At 42.7% G+C, this 21,093-nt stretch overlaps 1 protein-coding gene across 1 annotated transcript in view; it reads right to left on the bottom strand.

The window, feature by feature from the left end:
• Nucleotides 1–20,862, bottom strand: part of LOC137439251 (uncharacterized) — a 59,380-nt gene extending 38,518 nt beyond the window's left edge. The window contains exons 1-2 of the mRNA XM_068134982.2: nt 20,759–20,862; nt 7,291–7,418 (exon numbers count right to left, since the gene is read on the bottom strand). Of these exons, the coding sequence (XP_067991083.2) occupies nt 7,291–7,418; nt 20,759–20,826 (196 nt within the window). The 5' untranslated portion in view covers nt 20,827–20,862. The remainder of the gene's footprint in view (nt 1–7,290; nt 7,419–20,758) is intronic.
• Nucleotides 20,863–21,093: the final 231 nt, after the last annotated feature.

The following is a 21,093-nucleotide window of genomic DNA, read 5'->3' as shown; positions in this document are numbered from 1 at the left end:
GAACATCGCAGACTAAAATCGCGATTTGTTTGAAGAAACCAGAATAAATTTAGCTGAAAGACGAAAAGACGCTAGTGCATGCGTATAATTTAATGACTGGTCGAATTTGGTGGTGCATATTGCAACGGATATCCTCATGATTCTACACGTCGCAGCTGGTGACCACACTGTGGTCATTTTTCTCTTGTTTCGAATTGTATACTCATTTTTTGGGAGGGCAGTGAAGAGAGTTGTTATATGAGGAATTATCAAATCCTAACAGCACATTCACCTTTTGATGAGACCCTCTCACAGACATCGTAAACGACCATCCACATTCCACACCCAAGTTATAACTGCCATCTGCTCTGCCAATATCATGTTCCTTCTATCCCCAACAGATCTGGGTGCCTAACTAATTCTAATTTAAATGTCTCTACCCTAACCTTTTCAGCGAGACCATTCCATGCATTAACTACTCTGAGTGAAAGACCCCTCCCTGTCTTACGACCATCTTAACTCTCTTCTTTACTCTCAGGCTATGACCCCTGGTCTTAACAATGTCCCTTTTGCTCAAAAAAAAAAAAAACTCTTCTGCACAAATTTTGTCCATACCCCTCATTTTTTTAAACATCTCCATCAGATCCCCCCATAATCTCCTCCTTTCCAATGTATAAAGTCCTGTGTCCTTTATCCGCTCATCATAGCTTAGTCTAGCTAGGCCTGGAATCAATCTTGCCGTTCTATGTTGAACCCTCTTTATGGTAGTTATTGTCCTTCATGAGTTCTGATGACCAAAACTGAACAAAATATTGTTACGTTTATGGGGGGGTAGGCAATGAAATACCTCAGGGCCAGGTAGGATTGCATAAGGTAGTGTGCTTCGACTGTCACGAAGAAGAAGAAGAAACCCTCAGGTAACTAAGTAGGGACCCGTTAGGCCAGATGTCGTGTAAGGTTGTATATTTGTCTCCACTAGGGAGATACCTGTGCTACACACGGGTGGGAGGCCAGAAGCAAACAGGCAATGCAGATACGGCGAATGCTAAAGCATGAAACCAATAAATTCCACATTCCTGTAGCACCTTCAGTCGCACATCATGGACAGCAAGTCGCACATCATGGACATCAGACATGGACAGCAAGTTCGTGAATGACTTCCATGAAAAACGTACCCGTTCGCAAACAAACGGGTACGTTCACGCATAGAAACATCGATCGTGGGTCCGTGGCGAATCTGCCTATGACGATCCGTGAAGTTCACGTTTAGAAAGTAGAAACCATCACGGCATGTCCTCATTCACTTGAACTCGATATCTCTTTTTTCATTCCAAACAACATATCTCCAATCACAAATTAATCACAAAATAAACTTTTAACAACATTGTTAATGTTTCCTTCATTGTAAAAAGTGCCAAATCAACAGTTAAAAGGATTTTGAGCCGATAGCTGTTACGACCTTGGCAAGATCGATGGAGACAGCGATCTGTTAGCGTATACACCGCCCAAATAGCTATGTGGAATTCTCTCATGTAGAGATTCAACCCGTGTCCTCATAAACTATCCATGAATATCCGTGTCCTTATAAACTACCCGTGTCCTATATAAACTGTCCTACGTTTGAACTTTCGCCTAGGTCATTATTTACTTTTAATGATGTTTATATACGAATCGAAAAGAAGATAATAATTGGTTTTGGGTCATCCTTTCCGCATATCTCGTGGGATTGTGAGTTGGAGAAACGGCCGTGAAGGCAGGGAGGGGGATGGAATTCTCTCAAGCAGGGATTCAACCCGTGTCCTTATAAACGGTCTTTATCCAAGGTCACCGAGTCTGATCAAGTCCGTGCATCGTCACAATGAGAACAATGAACGTTATGTGAACGCGAATGTTATGCGGGAGTCCAAACCTGAGAATGCTGGAGACTAAAGCTGAAATTGGAAAAACTAAATTGCATATTTTACTCCTGGGGATCCCAGGATTATCCACCCAAAATATCTTTGCGATCGGTTCAGCAGTTTTTACGGTACCTTCGAACAGACAGACAGACAGACATACAGACGGACGGACATTTGGAGAATTATAGTAAGATGGCGAGGGTTTGAGTTATGTTAATTAGGTAAGGTATAAGGGTAATTAATTCCCTGTATGTAAATGACCTCTGTGATTTTTCCTTTGTTCCTTATGACAACACCAGCCATGCACTCCACACCCAAATTATTAAACACTAAATAAAGTGACCGGATTCAGACATCGAACATTACCACTGTTGCCACCAGCCGAGTCATCGTCGGGGACAGCGGGAGAGGTCATGGGGCCCTGCCCCGAGGGGTGGTCATTGGTCCAGGCAGTGGACTGCTGCGATAGCACTCGCTGATTGGAGAGGGCGGGTGACGTCAGATAGAAGGTTGGAGGACCGTGAACGAAAAGGCGAAGGAGCCGCCATCTCACTCTCTCCGGGCTGGCCTTGATAGCGTGCAGTCGCACATTTTGGTGACGATTAGGCCTCACTAAATTCCTGTGCCGTGTTAACATTACCTCGACAAATACAATCTAAAATCCTGTTAGATTTACATAAAGTTGCCTGGCATTGTCCTGTCTGCTTACCTCTCATATCTATTACCACTCCCTTCTATGTGACATGCTCCAAGACTGCCCCTTGCATTATGTAATCTCTATTTTCATTATCCTGACCCATACCTAGCATCTCACACTTGTTTATGTTGAACAGCATCTGCCAATCATTTGCCCAATCGAAGAGTATGTAGACTTTCCCAAAACTGATCACCTCCCTCCCTACCGTGCCACCTCCCTCTCTGGCAGTCTTGGATCATTTGGGTGATCACCTCCCTCTCTGCTATCTACCTTACTTCCAAGCTTTGTGTCATCTGCAAATTTGGAAAGCCTGCTCTCAACCCAAATCAAATCATTGATGTATGGTTTATTTTTTTGTATACAAAGTCGAGGCTCATGCATGAGCTAACACATTAAACACAAAAAACATAAACGGACATATAAAACATATAATAAAGGGAGCGGGAGACAAGAGGGGGAGAGAGAGGGAAGCACACAAGTACAACAATAGTAGGAAACAAGGACATCAAGAGATCTGTGGAAGGCAGACAACTATGTAAATTATTAACAACAACATTTCGAGTACTGATACGTGAGGTCTCCCCCCCCCCCCCCCCTACTCTCCCCCCCCCTCCTCCCCCAACTTACATCCTTCCTAGCTAGACATTCTCCCACTTACAGTCACTCTTTGCTTCCTATCAATAATGCAGTTTCCAATCAAGTTGTGTCCCGAACCCATCACTCTCTGGACCCACCTTTTCCAGTCGAACCCAGCTGCTCCAGGACTCCGTGTCCTTCTCTCCTGACAAGGTGGAGAAGTTTTTGACAAACATTGAGTCTGATTCTGCAACGGGACCAGACGGCATCAGCCCACGGGTCCTAAAATCCTGCTCTGCTGCTCTATCTCACCCTCTCTCTGTTCTCTTCACCCTCTCTTTTGCTCAAGGTCATCTGCCATCTGTTTGTAAATCAGCCAACATTTCTGCTTTACACAAAAAAGGTGCAAAAACAGATCCTTGCAACTATACAGACAAATCAGCCTGCTCCCAATAATCAGCAAGGTCATGGAATCAATCATCGTCTCTGACATCAAATCCTTCCTCTTCTCCAATGGCTTGATCTCGGATCATCAATTTGGATTCAGACCAGGTCACTCTACTCTGGACATGCTGCTTCTGCTGTCTCAACAGTGGATGGAGGTCCTCAATGCCAAACAGGAAATCAGAGCTGTCTCCCTTGACAAACAGTATCACGTGCCTTTGATACGGTCTGGCACGCTGCCCTGCTCACCAAACTCTCCTCTAATGGTATCCATGGAAATCTCCACGCATGGCTTGTGGACTTCCTCTCTGGTCGGAGTCAACGTGTGGCCCTGAATGGAATTCTCTCATCTCCTCTTCTTGTTCAGGCTGGAGTTCCCCAAGGCAGTGTTCTGGGCCCTGTGCTTTTTCTGGTCTTCATCAATGATCTCTCCAACTCTCTGGAAAATCCTCTCTATCTCTTTGCTGATGACTCCACTCTCTGCCGCTCCATTCCTCTTCCCTCAGATCGGCAGTCTGCAGCCTCCTCACTCTCTGCAGACCTGGACAAAATCACAGACTGGTCAAACAAGTGGAACATGTCTTTCAATCCTGCAAATCTCACACTCTCACTATGTCTCTCTGAAAAGACCGTCTGGACAACCCTCCCATCTACTTTCTCAACAATGCTCTCCAAGAAGTTCTGTCACTCAAGCTTTTGGGTCTCACTTTCTGCCACGATCTTTCCTGGGAAAACCACATTTCCCCGCTTCAAGTGCCTCCTTCCCCCAACCCTTCTCCCTCCCACAGGTCTCCCGATGTCCCTGCTCTCAAATGTTGTACTTCTGTGCTTCCCTCTCTCTCCCCATCTTGTCTTCCGCTCCCTTTATCTTATGTTTTATGTGTCAGTTTTTCTTTTTGTGATTAATGTTAACTCTTACACGAGCCTCGATCTTGTATCCAAAAAAACGAAAAAAGTTTGCTACCCAATCAGCCGCTCCCCAAGCCCTCACCTTCGCTACTATGTGGTACCTTATAGCTACATCCACTCCGCTCCCCCGCCCACCCCATCCCCCCACTACCTCACCCCCTGTCCACCATGTCACAAACGCTTTCATAGAACTCCGATAAAGTTATTAAACAAGAATTCCCTAAAGTAAATCAGTAAGCCTGGTGTTGGCTAAACGGTTAAGGTGGCTGGCTTGAAATATTAGGGTCCTGAATTTGAGCCCATGTCATGCCATTGAATTAACACCAGGTGGGTTGACTGAGCCTGTCATCTCTCCAAGGTCGGCAAAATGAGTACCGGCTCACTGGTAATGGGGGAGGTGGGGGTTGGGGGGGGGGGAGGCACTGCATCAGCAGCACAGCCACGCCTCCAGAAAATGATGCAGCCAAGCAGCCACGTGCTGCATACGAACACCACCACCACCACCACAAGTAAATCAGTGCTGATTGCCTTTAATTAGTTTCAATTAATATAAATGGTTCCCGACGCATTCCTTAAATAACATCTCCAACATCTTCCCCAAAACTGAAGTTAAAATCACAGATCTATAGATCCACAATTCCTCTCTGGATCGTTTCTTGTTAAATAGCGGTGTTACATTTGCCACTCTCCAGTCCTCTGGTTCCTGTCCTGACTGTAATGAGCTCAGTTTTCAAGGAAAGATATAAGTTATCACGCTTATCTACTCTGTTAACATCACACTTATCTCCTCCGCTAACATCACACGTATCTTCTCTGTCGCTTCCGTTAATATTGTCAAATGCATGTTATCTGGTCCCAGTGTTTTATCTTCTCTTAGCTTTCCTATCTGAGGCTTCTTTACCTCCTCTACTCTCAGTGGAACTCCTCTAAAAGGTCTTCCTCACCCCCAAATAAATTCCCTCTACTATTGGCAATTCCTCTGATTGTTCCCATGTAAATGTTGCAGCAAAATAACTGTTCAATAAGCCCACCCTCTCACATTAATCACTAACCAAACTCCATGTGCTATTCCTCAATGGGCCCAGACTTGTCATAACCTGCTTTTTACTCCCTGTAACCTGCTCTCTTTCCCCATGACCCAACTAAGGGTTTTCCGATCGTTACCATCTCTAGATAACCTAGAGAAAGGTAAAATTACACTTACATCATACCCCTCCAGGTTATAGGTTAAGGTCTTACACCCATAAGAATATTAAACCTCCATTTAGGTTTTACTCACTTTTCTTCTGCCAATGTCCGAGGACTTTCGGAACCATATTTTGCCTCAATAATGGTAATAAAAAGTATGCAGTGTTGACGTAAAAAAAATATTGACCTTGACCTAATTTTAAGGTCATGATACAATTATAGACATTTAGACATTTTCACAAAACTCGACTAAGGTGTGTCTGATCAAAACAAAATTCCCCTCTCTCGAGAGCATACCGAGAGCGAGCCACATTTACGGTAATTTATATCATACCCCTCCGGGTTAAAGGTCAAGGTTAAATGGCAGTCTGAAAAAATGTTTTTCTCATCGCTCAATTTTGCCAATGCGGAATCTCAAAGACGGCTTGGCCTTCCATGCTGTCCTTGTATCATAGGCAGCGTACCAGCATGGAAGTTGTGCACCTGATATTTGTTTCATGTCCTTGACCTACACTTATCGGATTGTGACATAATTAACAAAAAACACCTTTTTCATGATAACTTAAATAATTTCCCTCCGATTTCCATGATGCTGAGTTTTATGGATAGATTGTAGATAGGGACACAATTTCTTCATTTTCACTCTATCACTAAATGTTGAAGGTCAAGGCATATGGTGGTCCGAAACCAATATGGCCATAATTGGATCACGGGCCAAGGGTAAGTCGAGGGCAATCGCATTGCAACCACAACCTTCATCACCCGTGATGTACCAAAGTCGGTTCATGGCATTTTAAAAAATCAGGGTCTAAGCTAAGGGGTCTGCCGGGGGTCAAAGTGGGTCCAGGTTTGACCCCCAAAATAGCTATATGCTTTCTTCTGCAAAATGCATGCATGATTTTCATGAAACTTGACCACAACCTTCATCACCCGTGATCTACTGAAGTTTGTTCACGGCATTAAAAAAATCGGACTCCAAGGGGGTCTACGAGGTGTAAGTCGGTCCAGGTATGACCCCCCAAAATAGGTATTTCCTTTCCTCTCTGAAACTACACACAATTTCGATGAAACCTGATCACGACCTTCATCACCCGTGATGCTTAAACAAATATCCTATTTTCACCAAACTTTGTGTAACTTATGTAGACCAAGGCCTGCTGATGCTATGCAAATCCCATAAAAATTGCAGATTAAGTAGGTCAATTTAAAAGACAAAGGTCATTACCATTCCGGGATTGCTATTTTTGACTTCTTCTCAAAAAGTATTTATTCAAACAGATGTAACTTGGTAGAATAATTTTCAAACAATCAGTAATTTACATATCTTGTGGGTCATCCACGCCTCCCGGTGGTTCCCTGGTTGTACCCAGGGGAATTTCCCCAATTTTTATTACTTTGTAATATCAATGCGAAAAAACGAGTTAAGGACCCGATGAACAGTTCGGATCACTTTTTGATGCCATCGATTTTATGAAGCCAACTGAACCATTATGTTTAACAAATTGTGCTAAGGGCTTCTCAGATTGTGCGATGTTGTCAGCACATTGGAAGTGGAGTTTCCCGATGGTGAGTTCTGAGTTGAGAGAACGTATCATTTACCGAAGGAAAACGTTGCTTGCAGCTGGAACGTGATGGTGCTGTCTGGTTCTTCTGTTGCTGTGAGATTCCAGCCCTCGGAAGTCTTAATCATTAGGGCCAGCAACATTGCTGTCCAAAGTGCCCGTGCTCTACAAAAAAAATCAGGAGAAAGAAGTCGCCATCAACACGCATCCTCTCCATGTTTCATTGTTAGTACTTTAGTGAGTTAAGTGAAAAGATTCATCTTCCGATTATAGTTGTGTATTTTGTGTTTTGTATACAAGATCGAGGCTCGTGTACGAGCTAACATCAATCACAAAAAAAAAACGGACACACAAAACATACAAAAAAGGGAGCGGGAGACAAGATGGGGAGAGAGAGAGGGAAGCACACAACTACAACAGAAGAGAACAGGGACATCGGAAGATCTGTGGGAGGGAGAGGGCTTTGGGGGAGGAGGCATGGGAAGGCGGGGGGGAGGAGGGGAGGGATAATAAAACCAAGAAGGTGCCTTGCTGCATTTTTTAATGTTCTTGATGAAGGCGATAAAAATTGTGACTCTAAATCGCTCCTGCAATGAAATACTATTTATTAATAATGAAAATACTGCATATGGGGCAGTGTGGGTGGAAGGAAGTCTTCAGCTTGTCGCATCCATATGGGGATTAGGATCACTTTAAAGCTGCGTCATATTATTTCAAAATTTGTTTCAACTATTACACCCGTTCCCCATGTGAGCGGCAGGGGGTGTCATGTTATCAGTACTATTATTGCCAAATATTATTATTATTATTACTTATTACCCTGCGCTCGTGAAGCGAAAAGCAGGATTTATGCATTCAGTTGCGTACGTGTGGCGTACGTGCAAATCCCATAAAAATTGCAGATTTTTGTTTGTTTGTTTGCAAAATTGCAAATCCCATAAAAATTGCAAAAATTGTCTGCATTTTTACCCTGCGCTCGCGAAGCGAAAGGCAGGATTAAGCATTCGTGTACATACGTGCGTGTCTGCATTCCAGTAAAGTAAAGTGTGTGCCGTGTCAGCATTTTAAAAATTAATTTTCTCGGCAACCGTTGGTCCGATTGACTTGAAATTTTCACCATAGGAGGGCCTCCTCCTGTAGAATATTTTAGTAAATATTATGACGTCACAGGTCACGTGTTACGGGTGGCATCTTGGAAAAACCCAAAAATTTGCACCTCTATATCTCAAAAACCGCTGCACATAAATAATTGAGACAGGTCTAATTGCAAAGAACTCTCCATGCAGAATAACATATGTGAATAATGATATCATAGGTGCCGCCGTTATGATGTAATAATTCGACAAGTAAAAAACTTTATCCGATCAGGATGAAATTTCTTGAGCATCTTCTCGGTATAAATTGATGCAGAAATAAAATTATAATGACGTCGTAGGTCACGTTGTTCGGCCACCATATTGTTTTGAGTGAAAAGCCTGAAAAACCACTAAAATCCTATTTTCTCCAAAACCACTGAACAGATCGAGGCCGAACTTTGCAGACAGCATCGCATACCCCTGACGAACAAAAAAGTCAACGAGCATGACGTCATGTGTCACATGGTTTCGGAGTTATGACATTTTAAAGCATACTTTTAAAACCTAGCTCCTCCCTCATTTTTTATCCTATCGAGGGGAAACTTCACAGATCCGTTCAGCATATCAGTCTACTAAAATGACCTTTTGGAATTTGCGATAGGTGACATGGTTTGGCAGATATAAATAATTAAACGAAAATATGAAAAAAAATTATAACTCTTGAACCGCTTCATTGATCGACGTGAAACTTTAGATTATAGTAGAGGTGATGAAGTGTAACAAGTTTGCACAATTTCAAGATGATTGGATGTACGGTCTGGAAGCTAGAAGTTGTTATTGCGTGAAGAAGAAGAGTCCTCTGCACTGGGCATGGAATCTAATAATATAAAATATCTATAAAGCTCAGTTGACTTTTTGCTCCACCAAATAACAGCAAAACGGAGTCGAGTAAAAGGGTGAAAATTCTACAGATGCTGTGATAAATAACTACCTCTGTCGGTTTGAATGTTTGAAAGAGAATAGACGTCTGGATCAATTTTTGAATTAAATTTAAATCCCGATTTATATATTTATATAAACGCGAGTTGTCTGTGTGTGTGTCCGCTTTTTATTCAGAGATGGCTGAACGGATCTTCTTCAAACTTTCACAGGTTCATCCGTGAGTGCCTGGGAGTGTTCTAGGCAAACCAAAAACAAAAAAATTGGAAAAAAAAGTTCGTTTTTTTGGAGTTAAAAAAAAAATCGCTCCATAGTGCCGAAGCCTTTTTAAATTAACTAGGGCATTGCCCGTACTATATCTATATCTAAAATTATATCCCCCCCCTCTATTTACATGAAATGGTTTGGTCCAAAGCGAACGGCTTCCGGAGTTTGGTAAAGAAATCGCCATCGCGTGCACAAACGCGCAGGAAAGCGAATGAATCGCAAATTCGTTTTTATTAGTTTTAAAACATCGTTTAACGCCAACATAGTTTGCAAACGTGAAATAAATGAATACGCTCTCAAATGTGCCATCCGAGGCAGAGTGTGTCCGCCACGTTCGGCACACGCGATAGTTCGCTGCTCTCTGATTGGTTGAATCGTTTTTTGGACATAGCTCGGTAAGTAATTGTCCGATTAATATGAAACCATGAAAAGGCACATCCTCGGGTCCCCAGCAATATACCTGGCAAGTTAAAAGTATATCGGACCCGTGGTTGTCGAGAAACAGCGGTCACAGACAAACAAACAAACGTACAAACGTACAGAGATTACTGGAATTATAGATAGATGACAGTTATACACAAGTACACATTCACATAAATAAATACAAAACAATTACCAGACATTTGAATACAAATAAATCAAACAATTCCGGAAGTGTACGAATTTGGTAGTACGGCTTCTTCTTCTTCCTGATTGGCATCACACTTAACTCAGAAACGTGAGCCACATTCACTCAGAAACGTGAGCCACATTCACTCAGAAACATGAGCCACTCCCCTTCCTCTCCTGCCTCTCCCCTCCCCTCCCCTTCCCCCTCCTTCCCCCCTCCCCTTCCCCCCTCCACCCCCTTCCACTCCTCCCCCCATTCCCCCCTCCCCTTCCCCCCTTTCCCCCTCTCCCCCTCCCCCTCCTTCTCCCCTTTCCCCCTCCCTTCCCCTCCTCTTCCCCCCTCCTCTCCCCTTCCTCCCCTCCCCCTCCCTTCCCCTCCTCTTCCCCCCTCCTCTCCCCTTCCTCCCCTCCCCCTCCCCCTCCCCTTACCCTCCTCCCCTCCCCTTTCCCCCCCTCTCCTTCCCCCCGCCTCCCGAAAATCGAAAAACATTGCACCTCTATATCTCCGAAACTGCTCCATGGGAAAAATTGAAACCTGCCTCAATGTAAAGAACTCTGCATGGGGAAAAGGTCTTTTTAATGATGACGTCATTGGTTCTTTAATTATGACGTCATAATTCAACAGCGACAATGCTTTGTCTGATCAGTTTGAAATTTCTTGAGCGTGATCTACACAACAAATATATTAGAGAATATACATTTATGATGTCATCACTCACATGGTCTGGCAGTCACATTGCATCAAAGAAAAAAACCCCTCAAAAACAGAAGAGTTGGCTCGCACCAAGTTGACTGTGCAGGGTAGGTATTCTATGAATACCATCTCGTGTTAGATCAGGTCATTGAAGAGATCAGACCGTGCCTCAGCATTCTAAATTCCCTATAATATAATTTACATTATCGCAAGTTACAAAACCCCTTCGGGAGGGGGGATATTGTTCTTAGCATTAATATTATGCTATTATCATAAGACATAAGTGTTATTACTTACTTTGGTTATTCGGGCCTTGAAAAAAATGCCACATTAGCCACAGGAAGGGTCATGGTATTAACCCTTGTGGATTACAGTAGATCTTTGCTCAGTTCCGGAAGTAAAATTTGCCTCACAGATGTCGGGATTCCTCTGAATTTCTTTTAGTTTACTGTTAAGCAGCATTAGCAACTGTTTAAAATGGTAATCATATGTGCTTGTGGTCTATAATATTTTTACTTCTAGTAGAGGTGTTCCCACAAAAACGGCACGATAAGCTGTTTAAATGCGTTAACATGGTGCTTGGCCCAGGAAGAAACACCCCCTTGGGGAGGTGGGATATTATTCTTATTAATATTGTTTTGTAATAACATTAATATTACTAGGGCATGCCCGTACTATATATAAGCTAGGACGTGCCCGTACGTGGGTGCCCGTTCCTTGCCAAAAAAAAAAAAAAAAAAAAAATTTGTGTAGGGGTGTGTGTGTGTAAACATCCTAGGGCGTGCCCGTACGTGGGTGCAAAAAAACATGCGTGCAAACAACAACAACAAAAAAAAACTTTGAAACCACGTTGCAGTAACGACCACAGAACCCCCCTCCCTCTATTTACATGAATGGTTTGGTCCATTCGCAACGACCACAGAACCCCCCCCCCCCTCTATTTACATGAATGGTTTGGTCCATTCGCAAAGCCAAAGTGAACGACCACAGAACCCCCCCCTCTATTTACATGAATGGTTTGGTCCATTCGCAAAGCCAAAGCGAACGACCACAGAACACCCCCCCCCCCCCCCCTCTATTTACATGAATGGTTTGGTCCATTCGCAAAGCCAAAGCGAACGGCGAACGGCTAAATCGCCATAGCTCGGTAAGTACTTGTCCGATTAATTTCAAACCTTGAAAAGGCACATCCTCGGGTCCCCAGCAATATACCTGGCAAGTTTCAAGTATATCGGACCGGTAGTTGTCGAGAAACAGCGGTCACAGACAAACGTACAAACGTACAAACGTACAAACGTACAAACAAACACACAGAGATTACTGGAATTATAGATAGATGCTTTTGTTTTTAGAAGTGGCTTTGGAAAAATGCCACGATAAAGCTATCTTAACACGGATATACACCTCAACACGCAACCCCATTTGCGGGAAAACCCTTGGCAGAGAAACCCCTCTTGTGGCAGGGGGCAAGTGAATTCGCTACAACCTTCATTGTGTGACCCTTAGTCTTCCTGTCAAGTTTGGTTGAGATTGGATAAGTAACGATGGAATGTATTGCGGTCAAAAAGTCATCAGACAGACAGACAGACAGACAGACAGACAGACACCAAATTGCATATTTTAGTATGATGACTAGAACACCTGCTCATTAAGGGAGCAGCAGGAAGGGTAATTCCTCTATGGTGTATATAGAGTCCAGTCGATCTCTGGTCGGGTCTAAATAACATTGGGTGTGTGTTCATTTTCCAAGTTTCTTGTGGAGAGATCGCCAAGTGGTGTAGGCATTCAAGCAGGCACTCCATTCAAAACCATTAAGGAACGGCTGGCTTGGCAAGCGCTAGCTAGCTGCTTGGTAAATGAGCACAACCCGGGCTTCCTCCCTTTCAGTTTCATGTTAAACAGCAGGAAGGAGTTTCAAACGGCCACCACGAAAAACACCACGTTAGTGCCAGGAAGGGTCATGTTATTAACCCAACCATTGTGGGGTACATAGAGTACAGTAGATCTTCGCTCAGTTCTGTAAGTAAAACTTACCTCATGGATGTCGGGTTTCCTCCAAATTTCTTCATTTAGTGTAATAAACAGCATTAGCGACTGTTTAAAAAGCTAATCATACGTGTTTTTGGTTTATAATATTTTTTACCTTTGGTAGAGGCCGTTGGGCCGTTGCTCCCATGAAAACACCATGATAAGCTATTTAATATGACCCCACTGCAAAGCTGCAATGAGCCGGCAAAGCCAAAGCCTCTATTGAACTTTTTCGCAATTGTTTATGCATACTTCCGCATCCGCAAGATGGCGGCCTCCATGGAGCGATTTGGTGCGTCAAAGCTTCGAGATTCTCAAAGGATCCAGCAAAATCTGGCTTTTCAACATAATACGCGTTCATTCACAACACCGGCTTCGCCGGCTACTAGTACCCGACTGCAAATCCGCAATGAGCCGGCGAAGCCAAAGCCTCTTGCGACTATTTTACCCATCACTGTGGCATCAGTAGGTTAGGTAGTTGGTAGTAGGTAGGTGTAGTAGGTACCGTCGGTGTAGTAGGTGTAGTAGATGTAGTAGGTGCGACATAACGCATTATATCATAATGTTATGTTCACGTCATGGTTTACGACATGGTTGTAACATAACGCATTACATCATGACGTTATGTTCACGTCATGGTTTACGGCATGTTCACGACACCATGACGAATAAACGGCAGTCCGTTGGCCCGCCATCTTGTTGACTTGTTTGTGTCTGAATAACCAAACGTTACATGGTGTCAGAAGTGGTTTTCATCGACGTTCCACGCCGAAAATGAAGCGATCGAGTGATGAAAATATCATTCTTATATCTACGTAGACAAGAAAGTCATTTGTGCATTATTGGTCCTCCTTTTGCTCGTTGAAGTTCGCATGCGCCCCGCGAATCCTACAAACACGGGATCCGGCTGCGTCAACCGTCCACGTCGTTGTCAACGCAAGTGAGTTGCACTATTTTGTCGCCATGGCGGATGCTTCAGAAAAGCCACGTATGAACTGGCAAGCGTCAGATCTTGAAAAGGAGTTCAGACGTTTTAAACAACATTGTGTGTTTACGTTCAACGGACCGTTATCCACGGCCACGGAAATTGTCAAAGTAAACTATCTCATGACATACATAGGCGACAAAGGCAGAGAAATTTACAACACATTCACATGGACTCCTGCAACCGAAGGTGTGCCTGCAGAAAATGAAACCTTAACTGGAGTACTTGACAAGTACACTGCATACGTGGCTCCCAAGAAAAATGAAATCAGAGCAACAGTAAACTTCAACAGGCGTAAACAGCTGCCCGGTGAACGCTTTGACAACTTTGTAACTGACCTGCGGCTGCTGGTGACAGACTGTGGATATGGCGTCAACACGGACCGCATGCTGCGGGATGCCATTGTCCTGCGATCCGCTAATCCAGCGGTGACTGAACGTTGCCTTCAGGAAGGAGACGAGCTCACACTGAACAAGGCCACCAGCATCGGTCAGAACTACGAGACCTCACAGGAGAGCTTGCGAGTTATTGCTGCGGACGAAGACAGTAAGGTGTATGCCATTAACAAACAGCAGCCACCCCGTCACAAGACACCCACCAGAAAACAGTGGACAGACAACCAAAACTGCTGGCACTGCGGATACTCATCATCACACTACAAGTGTCCCGCCAGGGAGGCCCCCTGCAAATTCTGTAAGAAGGTAGGCCATTTCGCCCGTGTGTGTAGACAGAAGTTGAAAGAGCAGTCAAGATCTGCTGCGCATGCTGTTGATTGTGACTACGAGTCTGATGACACGACCCTGACGCACAGTGTCAACAACATTCATGGAACAATGCAATGCACCGGTGCTGCTGCAATGCTGCACCGGTGCTGCAATGCACCGGTGCTGGCCTATTACGACGCCAAGAAAGGCTGTACCATTCAATGTGATGCCAGCAGTTACGCTCTCGGAGGAGTGCTTCTGCAAGATGACCACCCTGTAGCATATACATCCCGTGCGCTCACACCGACTGAGCAGAGATACTCGCAATTGGAGAAGGAAATGTTGGCCATTGTACATGCCTGCAAGAAGTTCCATTACTACATATTTGGGACATCAAACATCACCGTCGAGTCCGACCACAAGCCGTTGCAGTCAATTCACACCAAGCCCCTACTAGCCGCACCTATGAGGCTACAATCAATGCTCCTGAAGTTGCAGCCGTATGACTTGACAATCACGTACAAACCAGGGAAGGACATTCCACTGGGCGACACCCTGAGCCGTGCTAACCTCCCAGATACTACACCAGAGATGGACATTGAGCTAATCAATATGGTAGACTTCATATCAGTGGTGCCGTCTCGCTACGCGCAGTTCCAGCAGAGAACTGCTGAAGAGTTGAATGAACTGCACACCATGGTTCTGTAAGGATGACTCCACTCCCAGGTACAAACAACTGGCTGCCTGCAACAGTTGTAGCCCATCACAGTGTGCCCAGATCATATATCGTTGAAAGTAATGGCAGGAAGTATCGCCGAAACAGGAAACACCTCTGCCTCTCAACATACGGTGCTCATCAGCCAAGCTCCACAGCACTGACGTATGCAACCCGGCAACCGACCAGACCGACCCCACACTGTGCTACTGCTCCAGCTGGTCTGCCAGCTCCCAGCTCATCTCAGACCACACAGCACTGCCCGTGCAGCAGCAGCCTGCACTCTACAGCCCGTACAGGGCAACCCTCGCCAGTCACACACACGCCATCCTCTCTGCCGCCTGAACAGGGTCAGAATCCTCTCACCACGAGGTCAGGCCGCGTCATCAACAGACCCAAACATCTAGAGGATTATGTGACAAACTGAGGGCAGACTAACCCTTCTTCTAGCACCTTGTAACTCAGGGTAGTCTACCCCTGTTTTACTGTTGTGACAGTATGTTCTAAATGTTTACACTTATTTTGTTCATGTTCGTTCATGCATCAGCTACATCTTTTATTACTTGCTGTGCCATGCTTCACTTAATTTTCCGTTTGTTGTTTGTCAAAGGGAGATGCGACATAACGCATTATATCATAATGTTATGTTCACGTCATGGTTTACGACATGGTTGTAACACAACGCATTACATCATGACGTTATGTTCACGTCATGGTTTACGGCATGTTCACGACACCATGACGAATAAACGGCAGTCCGTTGGCCCGCCATCTTGTTGACTTGTTTGTGTCTGAATAACCAAACGTTACAGTAGGTACCATTTGCATTCTGGATAAGATTAAAATTGATAACATTTACTTCTTGATTAATTTGGTGAATTCCGTCTCAACTTCGGATATTTCCAGCCGTGAAAAACTATCCCCGGCGGCCACGAGATTTCTAAAAAATAATTCTTCGTCAATTTTAGAATATTTGACGCCGTTTTCACCCTCCGAAACGCGTAATAAGCTTTTTAAAAATATTTTTTCAAATGCTCGAATGTCATTGGTTCCGGTGTTTGGTGACGATTTTCGTTGAAGATAACGAGGTTGGTCTTAACGTATTTTAATTACAAATTAGAGGTGCATTAGATTGTGAATCAAACAAAGACGGGTGAAACAAACTCCTATTGAACTTTTTCGCAATTGTTTTATGCAAACTTCCGTATCCGGTCGATGGCGGCCTCCATTGCGTGATTTGGTTTTAGAAATATTTTTTCAAATGCTCGAATCTCATTGGTTCCGGTGTTTGGTGACGCTTTTCGTTGAAGATAACCAGGCCCGTGCGGGCCGAGGTTAGTCTTAAAGTATTTTAATAATAAATTAGAGGTGCATAAGAATGTGAATCAAACAAAGACGGGTGAAAGAAACTCCTATTGAACGTTTTTCAATTTGTTATGCATACTTCCGCATCCGCAAGATGGCGGCCTCCATTGAGCTTCGGAATTCTCAAGCCAAGGCATAATCTGGTTTTCGACATAATACGTACGCGTTTATTGACAACACCGGCTTCGCCGGCTATAAACATTGACTCGACGTTTGTTCCAGGAGGAAAACCCCATTGGTGAGGTCGGACATTATTAGTATTAATATTGTTTTGTAATAACATTAATACTATGTTATTATCATTCGTTTTGTTATCAGAAGCAGCCTTGGAAAAACGCCACGATAAAGCTAATTTAACATCGATATACACCTCAAAATGCAACCCCATTGACAGCAATGGCAGGGAAATCCCACTCGTGGGAGAAAACCCCCTTGGAGAGGGGATGGAGGGGGTAAATGAATGCGCTACAACCTCCATTATGTAACCCTTGGTCTTCCTGTCAGGTTTGGTTAAGATTGGATGAGTAACGATGGAATGTATGGCAGTCAAAAAATCATCAGACAGACAGACAGACAGACAGACAAACGCCAAATTGCGTATTTTAGTATGATAATAAAAATGCCGTGAGGTAAACCATCGCCCTTTCAAGAAATGGGGAAAAATAGCCCAAATCCCGTTTAATTTCTGAAAATTAATTAATTGATTTCTCTTAATTGTAATTAATAATTAGTAAACTAAATAATAATTAATTAAACTAAAACTAACTAAAATAATAATTTAATTTAATTAATAATTAAAATTAATTTATCTTAATTTCTCTAATTTCTCTCTCTAAATACCACTTTGCTAAATTTCTCATTTCTAACTGTAACTTTACATCGCATACAGGTCTACATAAAGACCCATCTATGGTTGACACCGGCTAATACTAATATGTTGCACATCGACCCAATTTATAATCCTATAAAAATCACACATTGCCACAGCTCGACAAGACCACCCATGACCCAGACTGCAGCCTTCACAGAGCATTGATGCTGCCGAAGCAATTCCTTGGCAAAGGTAATACTGGATGGTTTGCCATTACCTTCCCTAAATTGTTCTGTCCATGTTCTCTCTTAAATGCTGAGTGTCAAGCAAGGATCCCACTCTCTTCAATCCCACTTTAAAACAGCTCTTCACCACCATCTCTTATCTTCCCCCTTCCAAAACCTTGGTCTTTTCTACCCCCATTAATTCACCCCAGATCCACTTTTTTGAAATTCCGACTTCTTTCCTGGAAGTCATAGCAGTGTCCATGTGTGTCATACCTCTCCCAACCCCACCCCACCTTCCCATACCTCCTCCTCCCAAGCCCTCTCCCTCCCACAGATCTCCCGATGTCCCTGTTCTCCACTGTTGTACTTGTGTGCATCCCTCTCTCTCCCCATCTTTTCTCCCGCTCCCTTTATCATATGTTCTGTGTCAGTTTGTTTTTTTGTGATTAATGTTAGCTCTTACACGAGCCGCGATCCTGTTATACAACAAAAAAAAAAAAAAGGAAGCAGCACGTACCTTTAAAAAAATATATATACATATATAAAGTCTTTGGTATGACTCGGTCGTGGTTTGTTTGGATGGAAGGAAAAGTTATGGATGGATTTGGAGAGATTGTGTGTGTGTGCCAGGGACGAATTGATTAAACTTTGGTGAAGATCCAGATACGGATACTGGAATTTTTTAAGGGATTCTTCACCATTGAGAGATATAGGACCAAAAATGATATATAGCACGAGATCTCAAAGAGTTGTGAACGAGTTGTGACAAAACGTGGTGGACAGGTCGGTTAAGTGGCAAGAACACGCCGATTAGATTTTGGTTCGTGTCCGGATCCAGATCCTGCCTATCCGTGGGATACAAAACATAAAATGTTCCACCTGGTGGAGGTGTGCGCTCTACTGAATACCGTTCTAGCTAGCCAGTCCTCATGCTATAGGAGACGGGGTTTTGCATTCAATTAGGTGTGTCTGTCCGGGCTGTGACTTTTTCCCATCTCAGCTTTTGTCATCAAATTTTCAACAAATTTTATTATGAGAATGAGACTATGGAGAAGACAAATTAATTAGTTTGTCAAAAGGTCATAGGGTCAGTGTCACAATAAATCATCAATTTTCATCCAATTGGCCTGAAATCTTAAGAATTTGCATATTGGGTCACTGAATTGGTTCACCAATCAAAAGCTAGAAGCTGATTGGTTTTTTTAAGGTCAAAGGTTGCATAAAATCATCAATTTTAATTTTGTATTTTTTTTTTCTGTTTTCGTCATATTTAGCATACGGAAAGAGACGTGTGAATACAATGCGGATGCGGTTGCGCTTTACATTTTCAGATGCTTTCTAGTTTCCAATAATTGTATTCACTGCCACCTCTGGGATGTACTTTCAGCAATGCCGGTGCGTTTTGTATGTATTTATGTGAAATTTCACGAAGTTTGTTGTATAACCAATAATATAACTGTTGAACATGTAATAGTTTGCTGTAATACTGTCTGACCGGATGATGGACAGGTAACGCACTTACCTTTGAGCTACCTAGCCTGGGTTTGATTCCCAACCTGACCATAAACTGTTGGATTATTGCTTTCCAGACGGGGCTTTGAATCACAAACTTTTCCGGCAATCAGTTGGATGTAAAGCCGGGTGTCCCATCTACGGATGTTATTTGATGGACGTCAGAGAACAGGGTCTTAGGTGAAGAGTATGCGAGCTATCACCGACATCCTGGACAAATTACACATTCCTTCCAAAAATCACCATCAGTTGAACGGCATGCTTGAGCCTTGGGCCAATTGGGCCAAAAAAAAACTTGGGCCAATCTTCCCCTGTAGACCCGCAAATTGAGTGGGGTTAATTGGGGCCAGTGGTTGTACCAGTTTACCAAATTACTAGACCTAAAGCACTAATACTCCCACCATCCTATAAGTCTGACTTTTCAATGTTTTAATGCTGTAATTTAGCTGAGTTTATTGATCACTTTTAAGCTTTTAAAATGGCAGAGCGTACTTTGGCAGTGTGGTGTTAAATTATGTGGACAATCTGGTTCCAATGAGGACTTCGTACAGGGTGAGAGTGGTGTTTTGGACCGGTGGGTATTGAGGGAAGGTGGTGAGGATAACAGTTTCGCCGTATTTGCATACGTAATAAATACATATTCTCATTTTTTGTTGTAGGGACTTATTTCTAACCCATATTCATTCCTCTAAAATTCAAATGTGTTGTACGAAAAACATAAAAGTGCAAGAGAAGCCAGATTGCCACTCGAGTCTGAAGGGGCTCATAGAATAAACATAATAACAATTGCCTAATTATTGCTGTTGTTTTTGGCAAAACATAGATAAACCATGAAGAATAAACATAATAACAATTGCCTAATTATTGTTGTTGTTTTTGTCATAACAGATAAACCATGAAGAATAAACATAATAACAATTGCCTAATTATTGCTGTTGTTTTTGTCATAAGAGATAAACCATGAAGAATAAACATAATAACAATTGCCTAATTATTGCTGTTGTTTTTGTCATAAGAGATAAACCATGAAGAATAAACATAATAACAATTGCCTAATTATTGCTGTTGTTTTTGTCATAACATACATAATCCATGAAGAATAAACATAATAACAATTGCCTAATTATTGTTGTTGTTTTTGTCATAACAAAGATAAACCATGAAGAATAAACATAATAACAATTGCCTAATTATTGTTGTTGTTTTTGTCATAACAGATAAACCATGAAGAATAAACATAATAACAATTGCCTAATTATTGCTGTTGTTTTTGTCATAAGAGATAAACCATGAAGAATAAACATAATAACAATTGCCTAATTATTGCTGTTGTTTTTGTCATAAGAGATAAACCATGAAGAATAAACATAATAACAATTGCCTAATTATTGCTGTTGTTTTTGTCATAACATACATAATCCATGAAGAATAAACATAATAACAATTGCCTAATTATTGTTGTTGTTTTTGTCATAACAAAGATAAACCATGAAGAATAAACATAATAACAATTGCCTAATTATTGTTGTTGTTTTTGTCATAACATAGATAAACCATGAGAGTAAGCACTCACTTTTTTGTCGGCATAACTTGTGAAGGACCTGTCCGCATTGTGTTGTCCTTCTCCCGCAGTGATCGCATTTGGCTCAAATGGAGAGAGCCACAGCATTATATAAGCTAACAAAGGAGGAAACAAGACCCTTGCGTGCTATGTTTGGGAACGCCACCGTCATCCATGTAAAAAAATATCCTACAATTCACAACGAAACTTAAACATTGACTGAATATTTCTTTACTGAATTCAAGTTTGCAGCTGCCATGGTATTGAGTGGATAGCATTTAAATCCTCTTTATCATAACACTGTTTGTGACATCACAAATATTGTATATTGACTATATAGGCTTACC

This window comes from Myxine glutinosa, chromosome 14, assembly GCF_964187855.1.
Source record: "Myxine glutinosa chromosome 14, kmMyxGlut1.1, whole genome shotgun sequence".
Lineage (NCBI taxonomy): Eukaryota > Metazoa > Chordata > Myxini > Myxiniformes > Myxinidae > Myxine > Myxine glutinosa.
Note: the sequence above shows the minus strand (reverse complement) of the source record. Positions and strands in the feature narration are given on the sequence as shown.